The 15,012-nt window shown below is 40.0% G+C and overlaps 1 protein-coding gene across 1 annotated transcript in view; it reads right to left on the bottom strand.

The window, feature by feature from the left end:
• Positions 1 to 15,012, bottom strand: part of LOC126335916 (Down syndrome cell adhesion molecule-like protein Dscam2) — a 217,596-nt gene that overhangs the window by 40,141 nt on the left and 162,443 nt on the right. Inside the window, exon 18 of the mRNA XM_049999389.1 lies at positions 318 to 503. Within this exon, the coding sequence (XP_049855346.1) occupies positions 318 to 503 (186 nt within the window). The remainder of the gene's footprint in view (positions 1 to 317; positions 504 to 15,012) is intronic.

Below are 15,012 nucleotides of genomic sequence, written 5' to 3'. Positions count from 1 at the left end.
TAATGGAGCTTAAAAAATTTGCTGTCTTTGACTTGTAGACTGTTAAGAGTACCAACTTGTATGTTTACTAGTGTGAGATACTTCATCTGTTAAGATCTAGGATCTGGGACATGGAATCCATTTTGGACACATCAAACTTCAATGCTTTTGGAGATGAAGTCAGATTCAAAAGAAGACCAACAGGTTGAAACCACATGATGCTTTAATTAATTATGTGGAGACATTTTAAGAAATGTGTGTTTGCCTGAAGTGGGTATCTATTCTTCTTGAAAAACACTCATATTCAATAATCAGAGTAGTTTGAGAAGATAACATACCAGCTCCTTGAGTGTGTAGAGACACAATTGGTGTCGGAGAACTTTTCCCTAGTTGATTGAATGCCTGAAGATAGAGCTGGTGTCTCGTTCCACACTGTAGACCCCTGACAGTATAGCTTGTTTCATGTGCTGGTATACTGATCTGCTCCCATTCTCCAAATTCTCTCTTGAAGTGAAGATAATAACCTGAAAACTATCACTGCTATAAAAGCTAAAATCATTTCTTCAGTCTTAGAATTAAAGAAACTTTATTGTCACATTTTTCCTTCTTTTACATTAAATGGCCTTTTCCTTTACAAACAAAGCAAATATGAAATGGTAAATAAAGTTAACTGTACCAAATTCTGAATTTTCTATGTAATACAAAATTCCCAACTTTGACATATACAAAAAAAAGCCTTAAAAATGTCATGTGTAGGTGAGAATACCATACACAAACGAACAGAAAACTTCATATCAAACATGTGAAAATACACCCCTTCCCCCCCCAACTCTCTCTCTCTCTCTCTCTCTCTCTCTCCCTCTCTCCCTTTCTTCTCTCTTTTAGAGAGAGTCTGTATGACAATTCAATAATTTTCTTAATCCCATTGTTCTGTTTATCATATCTATTTGGTAAATTTTTGGTGCAACAGTTCACTGAGTGAGGTTATTATTTACTTAACATTTTAAGTACAATATTTCTAACTTCCTTCACTTTAAAAGTGATAGGTAGCTGAACAAAGATACACATTTCTACATAAAACTAAAGTACACAAAACAAAAGGACAACCACTAAGCTATAGCGTATTTCCGTGCAGCACAGTAACAATAGGAAAAAGCATTTTTTAGCACTAGCTATTTTTCAGGCACAGGGTTGTGCTTTTGGGTGTCTGTAGGGTTGTGTATGTGAATGTGTGTACTATTGCTGGAAAAAGAGCTAGTGCTTGGAAGATAGTGTGAATAATCTTAACCGGTAAGTGTTATGGCACTCCATGCATCTGTCTGCTATAGGTGACTGGTTGTGTTATTATTATAAAACTGAAGTATGCTTTATGGTTAGCTGCTTTTATATGCATGATCAAGAGGGACGCCTATTATTATTTAAAATTTTAAACAGTTTGAAATAAATAGACATTAACAAATGGTTAAATGCATCCGTATTCATCTCTTGGTCTTCCACATTGTTAACCTTCACGTTTCCCTCCAATACTAAATTCGTGGTCCCTTGATGCCTCAGAACATGTCCTACCAACCGATCGCTTCTTCTAGTCAAGTTGTGACACAAATTCCTCTTCTCCCCAATTCCATTCAGAACCTCCTCATTAGGTATGTGATCTACCCACCTAATCTTCAGTATTCTTCTGTAGCACCACATTTTGAAAGCTACTATTCTCTTCTTGTCTAAACTAGTTATCGTTCATGTTTCACTTCCATACATGGCTACACTCCATACAAATACTTTCAGAAAAGACTTCATTACAATTAAATCTTACCCAATGTTAACAAATTTCTCTCTTTTCAGAAACATTTTCCTTGCCATAGCCAATCTACATTTTATATCCTCTCTATTTCAACCACCATCAGTTATTTTGATCCCCAAATAGCAAAACTTGTTTACTACTTTGAGTGTCTTATTTCCTAATTTAATTCCTTCATCATTGCTGGATTTAATTACACTACATTCCCTTCATCCTCATTTTGCTTTTGTTAATGTTCATCTTTCATCCCCCTTTCAAGACACTATCCATTCTACTCAGCTGCTCTTCCAGGTCCTTTGCTGTCTCTGACAGAATAACAATGTCATCAGCGAACCTCAGAGTTTTTATTTCTTCTCCATGGATTTTAATACCTACTCCGAATTTATCTTTTGTGTCCTTCACTGGTTGCTCAATATACAGATTGAATAACATCGGTGAGAGGCTACAACCCTGTCTTACTCCCTTCCCAACCACTGCTTCCCTTTCATGTCCCTCAACTCTTATAACTGCCATCTGGTTTCTGCACAAATTGTAAATAGCCTTTCGCTCCCTGTATTTTACCCATGCCACCTTTAGAATTTGAAAGAGAGTATTCCAGTCAACATTGTCAAAAGCTTTCTCTAAGTCTACAAATGCTACAAACGTAGGTTTGCCTTTCCTTATTCTTTCTTCTAAGATAAGTCGTAAGGTCAGTATTGATCTTCCCCGAGGTCGGCATCTACTAGTTTTTCCATTCGTCTGTGAAGAATTCATGTTAGTATTTTGCAGCTGTGGCTTATTAATCTGATTGTTTGGTAATTTTCACATCTGTCAACACCTGCTTTCTTTGGGATTGGAATTATTATATTCTTCTTGAAGTCTGAGGGTATTTCACCTGTTTCATACATCTTGCTCACCAGATGGTAGAGTTTTGTCAGGACTGGCTCTCCCAAGGCCGTCAGTAGTTCCAGTGGAATGTTGTCTACTCCGGGGGCCTTATTTCGACTCAGGTCTTTCAGTGCTCTGTCAAACTCTTCACGCAGTATCGTATCTCCCATTTCATCTTCATCTACATTCTCTTCCATTTCCATAATATTGTCCTCAAGTACATTACCCTTGTATAGACCCTCTATATACTCCTTCCACCTTTCTGCTTTCCCTTCTTTGCTTAGAACTGGATTTCCATCTGAGATCTTGATGTTCATACAAATGGTTCTCTTATCTCCAAAGGTCTCTTTAATTTTCCTGTAGGCAGTATCTATCTTACCCCTAGTGAGCTAAGCTTCTACATCCTTACATTTGTCCTCTAGCCATCCCTGCTTAGCCATTTTACGCTTCCTGTCGATCTCATTTTTCAGACGTTTGCATTCCTTTTTGCCTGCTTCATTTATTGCATTTTTATATTTTCTCCTTTCATCAATTAAATTCAATATTACTTCTGTTACCCAAGGATTTCTGCTAGCCCTCATCTTTTTACCTACTTGATCCACTGCTGCCTTCACTACTTCATCCCTCAAAGCTACCCATTCTTCTTCTACTGTATTTCTTTCCCACATTCCTGTCAATTGTTCCCTTATGCTCTCCCTGAAACTCTGTACAACCTCTGGTTCTTTCAGTTTATCCGGTCCCATCTCCTTAAATTCCCACCTTTTTGCAGTTTCTTCAGTTTTAATCTACAGTTCATAACCAATAGATTGTGGTTAGACTCCACATCTGCCACTGGAAATGTCTTACAATTTAAAACCTGGTTCCTAAATCTCTGTCTTACCATTATATAATCTATCTGATACCTTTTAGTATCTCCAGGGTTCTTCCATGTGTGCAACCTTCTTCCATGATTCTTAAACCAAGAGTTAGCTATGATTAAGTTATGCTCTGTGCAAAATTCTACCAGGCGGCTTCCTCTTTCATTTCTTAGACCCAATCCATATTCACCTACTACGTTTCCTTTTCTCCCTTTTCCAACTACCGAATTCCAGTCACCCATGACTATTAAATTTTCATCTCCCTTCATTATCTTAATGATTTCTTTTATTTCATCATACATTTCTTCAATTTCTTCGTCATGCATAGCTAGTTGGCTTATAAACTTGTACTACTGTAGTAGTACTCAGTCTAGAGGTTGAATAAAATTGGGGGTAGGCTTCAACCCTGTCTAACTACCTTCTCAATCACTGCTTCCCTTTCATGGCCCTCGATTCTTATAACTGCCATCTGGTTTCTGTACAAATTGTTAATAGCCTTTTGTTGCCTGTAGTTTACACTGATCACTCTTAGAATTTGAAAGAGAGTATTCCAGTCAACATTGTCAAAAGCTTTTCCTAAGTCTACAAATGCTAGAAATATGGGTTTACCTTTCCTTAACCTATCTTCTAAGATAAGTCGTAGGGTCTGTATTGCCTCATGTGTTGCAACATTTCTATGGAATCCAAACTGATCTTCCCTGAGGTCAGCTTCCACCAGTTTTCCATATGTTTGTAAAGAATTCATGTCAGTATTTTGTAACCATGACTTATTAAACTTATAGTTCAGTAATTTTCACTACTGTCAACACCTGCTATCTTTGGGATTGGAATTATTATATTCTTCTTGAAGTGTGAAGGTATTCTGCCTGTCTCATTCATGTTGCTCACCAAATGGAAGAGCTTTGTCATGGCTGGCTCTCCCAAAGCTATCAGTAGTTCTAATGAAATGTTGTCTAGTCCCAGGGCCTTGTTTCGACTTACTCTGTCAAATTTTTCTTGCAGTATAACATCTCCCATTTCATCGTCATGTATGTTCTCTTCCATTTCCATAATATTGCCCTCAAGTACATCACCCTTGTATAGACCCTCTATATATGCCTTCCACCTTTCTGTTTTCCCTTCATTGCTTAGGGCTAGTTTTCCATCCAAGCTCTTGATATTCATACAGGTTGTTCTCTTTTCTCCAAAGGTCTCTTTAATTTTCCTGTAAGCTGTATTTATCTTATATCTAGTGATATATGTGTTTACATCCTTACATTTGTCTCTAGCCAGCCCAGCTGAGTCATTTTGCACTTCCTGTTGATCTCATTTTTTAGATGTATGCATTCCTTTTCACCTTCATTTATAGCATTTTTATAGTTTTTTCTTTCATCAATTAAATTCAACATCTCTGCCATTACCCAAGGATTTCTACTAGCCCTCATCTTTTTACCTACTTCATCCTCTGCTGCCTTCTCTATTTCATCTCTCAAAGCTACCCATTCTTCTTCTACTGTATTTCTTTCCCCTGTTCTTGTCAACAGTTCCCTAGTACTCTCTTTGAAACTCTCCACAATCTCTGGTTCTTTCAGTTTATCCAGGTCCCACCTCCTTAAATTCCCATATTTTTGCAATTTCTTCTGTTTTAATCAACAGTTCATAACCAATAAATTGTGGTTGGAGTCCAAATCTGCCCCTGGAAATGTCCCAACCCATGTATGCTGGAAAATCAACACAAAATAGTTCTGCAATATGATAATGAACTGTTAGTTCTATATGCCATTTTCAAGAAGTTAGAAAGAACCCGTGGAACATGTGCTGGTGCAGATGGATTTGTGATTTAGTTTTCAACTGTCCTCTTCCTTGATATAAGAGGTGACCAGAGGCAAAATACAATAATGATAATATGAAATGTGGTTCACATTCCAGAATTTTGCCATGCAAACTTATATGTCTGATTAGACAACAGTCACATATACATCTACAATTATACTCTGCAAGCCACCCAACGGTGTGTGGCTGAGAGCACTTTATATGCCACTGTCATTACCTCCATTTCCTGTTCCAGTTGGGTATGGTTCGCAGGAAGAACGACTCCTGGAAAGCCTCCGTGCACACTCGAATCTCTCTAATTTTACATTCATGGTCTCCTTGAGAGGTATAATTAGGGGGAAGCAATATATTCGATACCTCATCCAGAAATGCACACTCTCAAAACCTGGATAGCAGGCTACACTGCAATGCAGAGCGCCTCTCTTGCAGAGTCTGCCACTTGAGTTTGCTGAACATCTCCATAATGCTATCACACTTAACAGAGAACACTGTGATGAAACACGCCGCTCTTCTTTAGATCTTCTCTATCTCCTCTGTCAACCTGACCAGGTACGGATCCCACACTGATGAGCAATAGTCAAGTATAGGTCGAATGAGTGTTTTGTAAGCCACCTCCTTTGTTGATGGACTACATTTTCTAAGGACTCTCACAATGAATCTCAACCTGGCATCCGCCTTACCAACAATTAATTTTATATGATCATTTCACTTCAAATTGTTCTGTATGCATACTCCCAGATATTTTACAGAAGTAACTGCTACCAGTGTTTGTTCTGCTGTCCTATAATCATACAATAAAGGATCCTTCTTTCTATGTCTTCGCAATATATTACATTTGTCTATGTTAAGGGTCATTTGCTACTCCCTGCACTGAGTGCCTATCTGCTGCAGATCTTCCTGCATTTCACTGCAGTTTTCTAATTCTGCAACTTTTCTGTATACTACAACATCATCTGCGAAAAGCCACATGGAACTTCCGACACTATCTACTAGGTCATTTATATATATTGTGAAAAGCAATGGTCCCATAACACTCCCCTGTGGCACACCAGAGGTTACTTTAATGTCTGTAGACGTCTCTACATTGAGAACAACATACTGTGTTCTGTTTGCTAAAAACTCTTCAACGGAGCCACACAGCTGGTCTGATATTCTATAGGCCCTTACTTTGTTTATCAGGTGACAGTGCGGAACTGTATTGAATGCATTCCGGAAGCCAAGGAAAATGGCATCTATCTGGGAGCCTGTGTCTAATATTTTCTGGGTATCATGTACAAATAAAGTGAGTTGGGTCTCACACGATCGCTGTTTCCGGAATCCATGTTGACTCCTACAGAGTAAATTTTGGGTTTCCAGAAATGACATGATACGTGAGCAAAAAACATGTTCTAAAATTCTACAACAGATCGATGTCAGAGATATAGGCCTATAGTGTGCATGAGGTGTGTGTGTGTGTGTGTGTGTGTGTGTGTGTGTGTGTGTGTGTGTGTGTGTGTTTTCTCCTGTCTTTTCTAAAGAATATTTTTTGCCCAAAAGCTCAGTGTGTAACAGTCTTTTCATTATGTTTGTCTGCAACTCAATGTATCATCTTTATGGTGAGTATCAATCTATCTGTTTCATAACTGTGTTGATATGCAACCTGGACTTTCCATATCTCCCATTATCTGGCTCTGCCAACCATGGTACCTTTTGTTATACTGAGTAACTGTAGCTGTACCACAACTATGTAGTGTGTAACAATTAGGAAATGGGGTTGTTCTAATAGAAACATCTATATTATTTGTAACCAAGCAATTATAAAATGAGAAATAGCATAGTAATTATCAAATTGTTTCCAAGATTTACATCACACTAAATTTTAACACAGGCATTGTTTACTTTAGAAATCAAAGGGAATTGATGTGAGCAATTGAAATATAAATAATAAGAAAAAAAAACTTTTAGAAAAGTGAGAATTTTGTGAAAGGAGTAAATGGTATTCTGTAGAAAACTGCCACTTTTATGCTAACTTTCAGTTTTTCTGTGTTGCTTTAAGATATAAACATCAGTTTTGTTAGTCTTAATATGAGACACTTATGTCTAAAGTAAATCCACAAGTAGCTAGTGGAATATGCAACGAAGATTTGCAGGTAGTAACAACATTTACACTCTTTACCATACATTTATGTTAACCTTTCCATCAGTCATACAGTCTAGAATAAAGATTGTTTATCATTTGTAGAAGAGAAGAAAATTCAGGAGTAAGAGCAATGAAGTAAGCTCAAAAATTCCTTTTTTTAAAATTAATTTGATTGTGGTGTTGAAAAGAAAAGTATATGTTTCAGACTAAATAGTGCCAGAAGAAGGTTGCACTAGTATTTTTCTCTGTAAGTGAACATGATAATGGTAAACATCCAGTTACAGTTCCCCTAACCATTTCTTCTTGTGGGAGATTTCAATGGTCATAATGCACTTTGGGGTGTGATACCAACTGAGTCAAGGATCAATTTCACACGCTCATACTGTGAGAGAAGCAGTGTCTTTGAAATGAGTTTTTTCCTTCTCGATCTGAACATCAGATAGAGGCTCATTAGAACAGTCCACATGATATTCAGCTCATTGGTTGTTTCTGATCAATGAACATAGCAATCAAACCCAGTCAGGACACATAACAAGTAAGACCTGCCATGTTGTTGATGCACATATTCCATACCAACATGTTAGATGAAGAGGCAACCTGTCTCATTGTGAAATGGTGAGTGTCACCCTGCAGTAGAGATCAAGAATATCAGACTTTTTTGAACCCCAGTTGTCTGTAAAGTCTCTAATAGCTTTTCAAATTAAAATTGCAGACATATAACAACAAAAGGGGTAAATAAAAGATCATGATAAATGTTTTGGTCTTAATTAATGATTGAGCTGGGTGCACAAAGGCACAGAAACCATCAGTAATACTGTAGACAGCAATAGCATGTTTTAATTTGTTACTGTGCTGCAAAAGTTTGTTTACAAACAACACTGGAGACATTACTTTGACAAAGACACAGTGTTTATCACTTGAATTATCAGTGAGAATTGCAGTATGGGATACTAATACTATGAGTGAGTGGGAATAAATTGAACTGAGTAAAACTAACAATGGAAAATCCAGGATGGAGTCGTGACAATATGAAAAGTTAACTGCTACTGCAGCATGCAGTGGAGATGCTCATTCACAGATAGGCACAATAAAACGAGTGTCAAACAAAGCTTTTGGTCATCAGGTTGGTTGGTAGCTTTGTTTGAAGTTATGTTGTTGTGCCTACCTGCAACTCAGCTAGTTTACTGAGTAAAACTACTGATCCCTATTAATTTTTTATGTAATTATTTTCCTCCTGGAAGAAAGTCTACTAATTTGTAATGCATGTAACACACACTTTTCTGTATGGACACTGCATTGGCAAATAAAGATTTACTTCCAGAAGGCTAAATTATTTTTCTATAACTTAACGAGTACAGGTAACATCTCCCTAGAGGCATGGAGTTATTGATGGGGACATAAACAAGTTTTTTTTTTATTTTAGAGGAAACGAGTGCGCACACACGCACGTACGCACGCGCGCGCACACACACACACACACACACACACACACACACACACACACACACACAAAGAGAGGGAGGGAGGGATGGAGATGGAGAGAGAGAGAGAGAGAGAGATGTTGACTGACTGTGTTGGGTAGAATGGGCTACAGAAGAAAGTAGGTGGGGAGTAAGAAGGGTTGGGATTGATTACGTCTGGAATAGGAATAGGCAGCAGATGTGCAGGATTAGAATGCAGATGAGAAGGTTACCAGAAGTATGGGAATAAATGCATCATGGGCATCTGCACCAGTGAGCAAGTTATGTCAGTAAGTGGATTGGGAAGGGGTGACAGAAAAGAGAATGGGAAAACTACAGGGAAGAGAATGTGGGTCCAGGATGAGTGAGATTAGGATCAAACAGAAGGTGTGGTGGTGGGTGTGGGGCTAGAATAGATGGGTTGGGTTGATTTGGGAGAAGAGACCAAACAGTGAGGTCTTCGGTCTCTTCAGATTAGGGATGGATGGGGGAGGAAGTCGGCTGTGTCCTGTTAAACGAATCATCCCGGCATTTGCCTGAAGCAATTTAGGGAAATCACGGAAAACCTCAGTCAGTATGGCCGAACGCGGGATTGAACCATCGTCCTCCTGAATGCGAGTTGAGTGTGCTAACCACTGCGCCACCTTGCCTGGTATTGGAGGATGTTCAGGAAGTACAGTTCACATCTATGTAATTCTTAGAAGAGTTGTGAAGCAGCCAATGAAGTGAAGTGTGTTGTCTGGTGGTGACCTATGCTCTTGGCCAGTTTGACAGTGGCTGTTCTTTCAGGTGTACACATGTCACTGATCATGAGATTACTACTTTAATGTGGCCCTGTCTTCTATAGGACAATATAAGACTGATAAGATGGGAGTAGGATAAGCTGAAGAGTGGATTTCCAAGACAGATCTTGTACCTGAATCTTTCATAGCGATATCACTGAAGTGGCAAGATATTGGCAGTGGGTCTGGGGTACAGTTGCATTAAGGGTATTTTTTAGACTGGGTGAGGCTCAAAATAACATTTTGAAAAGTGTGGGAAGGATTGTTAATGGGATGTTCCTCATTTATGAGTGTGGTGATAAGAAATCGAAGTCCAAGTGAAGGATATCGTTCAGTTGTTCAGGTCAGGTATGGTACTGGGTAATGGGAGGGGAGTGCTCCTTTGCAGCTGGTTCTTGGGCATAGTCAGAAGATTAGGTGTGTGAGAGAATATCATAGTAGGAAATCTGAGAGCAGACTAGGTTTGGAGAATAGTGCCTTAAAAAAGTGTTACTATGATTGGAGAAAACTGACATCAAGTATGCAGCTTCCACATGATATAATAATGCCTACAATTTAGCCCTTTCTGATTAGGCAGCTAATAGTTAATCAAGATAACTTCACTACCAATTTTATTTTAGTATGTTTTACTTTTTCTTTTTTTATGTTAATATGTATAAAATGTAATAACTTATTATTTTACTGTTTTGTTATTTGCATATCATGTCCTTCTTCATACATGTGTCACACAGAATGCCTTAGGCAGTTGGTAACTACTTGTCAATACACGCACATCTTATGATCAGTGTTGGCTTTCATCACACCATTTTCAAATTGGTGATAAGCACTAAACTAGCAATAAGCACCCAGCATTTTTCAGTTGATGGTTAGGATTCAACTGTCAGTAAACACCAACATGTAAAGCTCAACAGTTAGTACACTAGTAAACTTCCAGGTCAGGATGCTTAGTCCCAGTCTTGCAGAATCTATCATAGATCTATTTACTTCACAATGTCAAAAAGGGGACTTACACTCTCCAACGCATCACTTGTGTCTGACTCAGTTGCTCATGAATGTATGAACTGTAGCCATAAAGTTTTAACCATCATCTCAAACAAATAAAGTTGTGTAATTCATTTTTTATTTCTTTGCTGGTGCATCTCTGCAGTTCTGGTATTCACGAAATATCTCCACCACAGTAACTCACATACTTCTAAGGCAGTCAAAACTTAATGGTACAACTCATCTGTATTTTGGCAATGGGCTGTGCTATCTTCTTTTGGGTCCTCTAGCAACATACTACTATGGTATTGTGGTACCAGCAGCTGGTGGGTTTGACTAAACTTCAGCAATACACTCAGAGCCTTTCTTCTTCCATCTTTGCAGAAATTCAAGAAGCAAACATGCAGTCTCAGAGTATGAAGCCAGATCTTTCCCCATTCTGTTACAATGATGGCACACTTGTGGTAGATATTGTTTTTTCATATGTGTCTTAAGCAGCTAAAATTTTCTACATCTACATATATACTCCACTAGCCACCAAGCGGTGTGTGGCAGAGGGCACTATTTGCACCAAAGTCATATTTTTTTGTTCCCCTCTGTTCCTCTCACAGATCGTGTGAGGGAAAAACGACTGTCTGAACACCTCAGTATGAGCTCTAATTTCCCTTGTATTGAAAGTTGGTGGTAATAATGCTGTACATCCTTGACGAAGATTGGATTTTGGAATTTAGTGAGCAGCCCCTTCCATTTAGCGTGTTGTCTATCTGCCAGTGTGTCCCACTTCAAACTTTCTATGAGATTTGTAATGTTCTTGCAATGGCTAAATGTACCATTCATGAATCTTGCCGCTCTTCTTTTGGACCTTTTCAGTCTCCTGAATCAGACCCAACTGGTAAGGATCCCATACCGATGAACAACACACAAAGACTGGACAAACTAAAGTATTGTAATCAATTTCCTTTTTTTAGGGACTGCATTGTTTCAGGATTCTACCAATAAATCACAGTCTAGAGTTCACCTGACCCGTTACTTGTGTAATTTGATCGTTCCATTTGAGATCATTCGAACGGTCACACTCAGATACTTGACAGATGTTACCACTTCCAAAGACTGGGCATTTGTTTTGTACTCGTACATTAATGGGGATTCTTACTTTTTTATATTCAAGTAGGTTACACTTACTAATATTGAGAGATAACTGCCGGTTATTAGACCACACATTTATTTGCTGCAAATCCTCATTGATTTGATCACAACTTTCATGTGATACTACTTTCCTGCAGATTACTGCATCATCAGCAAACAGTCTAATGCCACTGTCAGTACCATCAACCAGATTGTTTATGTAAATCGTAAAAAGCAACAGACCTATTACACTGCCCTGGGGTACATCTAATGTTACACTTCAGTCTGTTCAAGTCTCCCCTTTCAGGACAACATACTACTCTCTTTCTGTTACAAAACTTTCTATCCAACCACATATGTCATCAGATAGGCAGTAAGCACGCACTTTTTGGAGCAAGTGACAGTGCGGCACTGAGTCGAACGCCTTTGAAAAGTCGAGGAACATGGCATCAACCTGGCAGCCAGTATCTAGAGCCTGTTGTACATCATGCACAAAGAGGGCCAGTTGTGTCTCGCATGACCACTGTTTCCTAACACCATGCTGATTTCTGCAGATGTGCTTCTCAGACTCTAGAGAGATCATTATGTCTGAACACAAAATATGTTCCATGATTCTACAACAAATCAGTGTCAGTGAAATTGGCTGGTAATTATGGGCATCCAATTTTCTACCCTTTTTATAGATTGCTATGACCTGGGCCTTCTTCCGGTCTCGTGGAACTTTCCGCTGTTCCACTGATAGATGATGGATAAGACAGATGATGGATAAGAATGGTGCTATATTTGTAGCATAGTCAACATAAAATCTTATGTGGATACATCTGGGCCAGATGCCTTCCTGGTGTCTAAGGATCTTAACTGTTTTACTATCCCAGATACACTAAATGCTATGTCAGCCATCCTTGCATTTGTTCAGTAATTGAAAGGAGGAATGGTGCTGCAGTCCTCTACCGTAAATGAGTTTTTTGAAAGCTAGGTTTAGAATTTTAGCTTTCTATTTATCATTATCCATTACATTACCCATATTGTCAGCAAGAGAAGGTATAGATTTATTTGTAGCATTCATATATTTTATGTACGACCAATATCTTTTGGGTCAGGGAGCAACAGGGAAAGGAAAACAGGGAAGGTAGCAAGGATGGAGGCATGGTTGTCAGAGGGAAGCCAAAGATATTCTACTGCAGGTACTGTGCCAGCTTCAAGCCAAAGAGGATGCATACAGAAGTAAAGAGGTGTATAGTATAAAGACGTAGGATGGAAAGATGCATGAATGGCTAAAGAGGAAACGGAAAGAGGAGAAGACTGAAAAGTAAATGGGAGTGAGGTTGTTTAACGTAGGTTTAGTCCAGGGGGATGGCGGGATGAAAGGATGTGCTGGAGTGCAAGTTCCCATCTCCGCAGTTCAGAGGGACTGGTGTTGGGTGGGAGAAGCCAAATGGCACGTACAGTGTAGCAGGTTCCTAGGTCCCTAGAATTATGCTGGAAGGCATGCTCCGCTACTGGGTATTGGACATCTCCTAGGCGGACAGTTCGTCTGTGTCCGTTCATGCGCTCAGCCAGTTTAGTTGTTGTCATACCGATGTAAAAGGCTGTGCAGTACAGGCATGTCAGCTGATAAATGACATGTGTAGTCTCACACGTGGCCCTTCCTTGAATTGTGTATGTTTTCCTAGTAGCGGGGCTGGAGTAGGTGGTTGTGGGGGGATGCATGGGGCAGGTTTTGCAGCGGGGTCGGTTACAGGGGTAGGAACCGCTGGGTAGAGAAGGTAGTCTGGGAATATTGCAGGGTTTAACAAGGATGTTACGGAGGTTAGGGGGACGACGAAAGGCAACTCTGGGTGGTGTGGGGAGAATTTTGTCAAGGGATGATCTCATTTCAGGGGTTGACTTGAGAAAGTCATATCCCTGGCGGAGTAATTTATTGATGTATTCGAGGCCAGGATAATATTGGGTGACAAGGGGGATGCTTCTGTGTGGTCTGAGGCTAGGAATATTGTTGTTGGACGGGGAGGAATGTATTGCTCGGGAGATTTGTTTGTGGACAAGGTCTGCAGGATAGTTGCGGGAGAGGAAAGCACTGGTCAGGTTATTGGTGTAATTGTTGAGGGATTCGTCACTGGAGCAGATACGTTTGCCACGAATACCTAGGCTGTAGGGAAGGGAGCGTTTGATGTGGAATGGATGGCAGCTATCAAAGTGAAGGTACTGTTGTTTGTTGGTGGGTTTGATATGGACAGAGGTGTGGATGTGAGCTTCAACAAGATGAAGGTCAACATCCAGGAAGGTGGCTTTGGTTTTGGAGAAGGACCAGGTGAAATTCAGATTCGAAAAGGAGTTGAGGCTATGGAGAAAATTAAGGAGTGTTTCTTCACCATGAGTCCAGACCACAAAGATGTCATCTATAAACCTATACCAGGCCAGGGGAAGCAGCTGTTGGGTCTTCAGGAAAGCCTCCTCCATGCGGCCCATGAAGAGGTTGGCATAGGATGGAGCCATCCTGGTTCCCATGGCAGTTCCCCTGATTTGTTTGTAGGTCTGGCCTTCAAAAGTGAAGTAATTATGGGTGAGGATGAAGTTGGTAAGTGTGATAAGGAACGAGGTTTTTGGAAGATCTTCGGGTGGGCGTTGGGAGAGGTAGTGCTCAAGGGCAGAGAGACCATGGGTGTGTGGGATGTTTGTGTAAAGGGATGTAGCATCTATGGTGACAAGAAAGGTTTCAGGTGGGAGAGGAGTGGGAATGGATTTGAGGCGTTCTAGGAAGTGGTTTGTGTCCTTGATGTAGGATGGGAGCCTGCAGGTGATAGGTTGGAGGTGTTGGTCTACCAGAGCTGAGATACGTTCTGTTGGGGCTTTGAAGCCTGCTACAATGGGACGGCCAGGATGGTTCTCTTTGTGGATTTTGGGTAATAGGTAGAAGGTAGGGGTACGTGGCTCAGGTGGAGTGAGTAAGTCTATGGAAGCCATTGTGAGGCCTTGTGAGGGACCTTGGATTTTTAGGATTTTCTGCAGCTCAGTCTGAATGGAGGGAATGGGATCCAGGGTAACAGCTTTGTAGGTTGAAGTGTCGGAGAGTTGACGCAGTCCTTCTGCCACATACTCCACACGGTCAAGTACCACAGTTGTGGAGCCTTTATCCGCCGGAAGGATTACAATAGAGCGGTCTGTTTTCAGCTGTTTAATGGCACGGGATTCAGCTGGGGTGATGTTGGGGGTTGTCGGAATGTTCTTCAAGAAG

This window comes from Schistocerca gregaria, chromosome 2 (genome assembly GCF_023897955.1).
Source record: "Schistocerca gregaria isolate iqSchGreg1 chromosome 2, iqSchGreg1.2, whole genome shotgun sequence".
Classification (NCBI taxonomy): domain Eukaryota; kingdom Metazoa; phylum Arthropoda; class Insecta; order Orthoptera; family Acrididae; genus Schistocerca; species Schistocerca gregaria.
The sequence above is the reverse complement of the archived record's forward strand: the minus strand, read 5'-3'. Positions and strand labels throughout refer to the sequence as shown.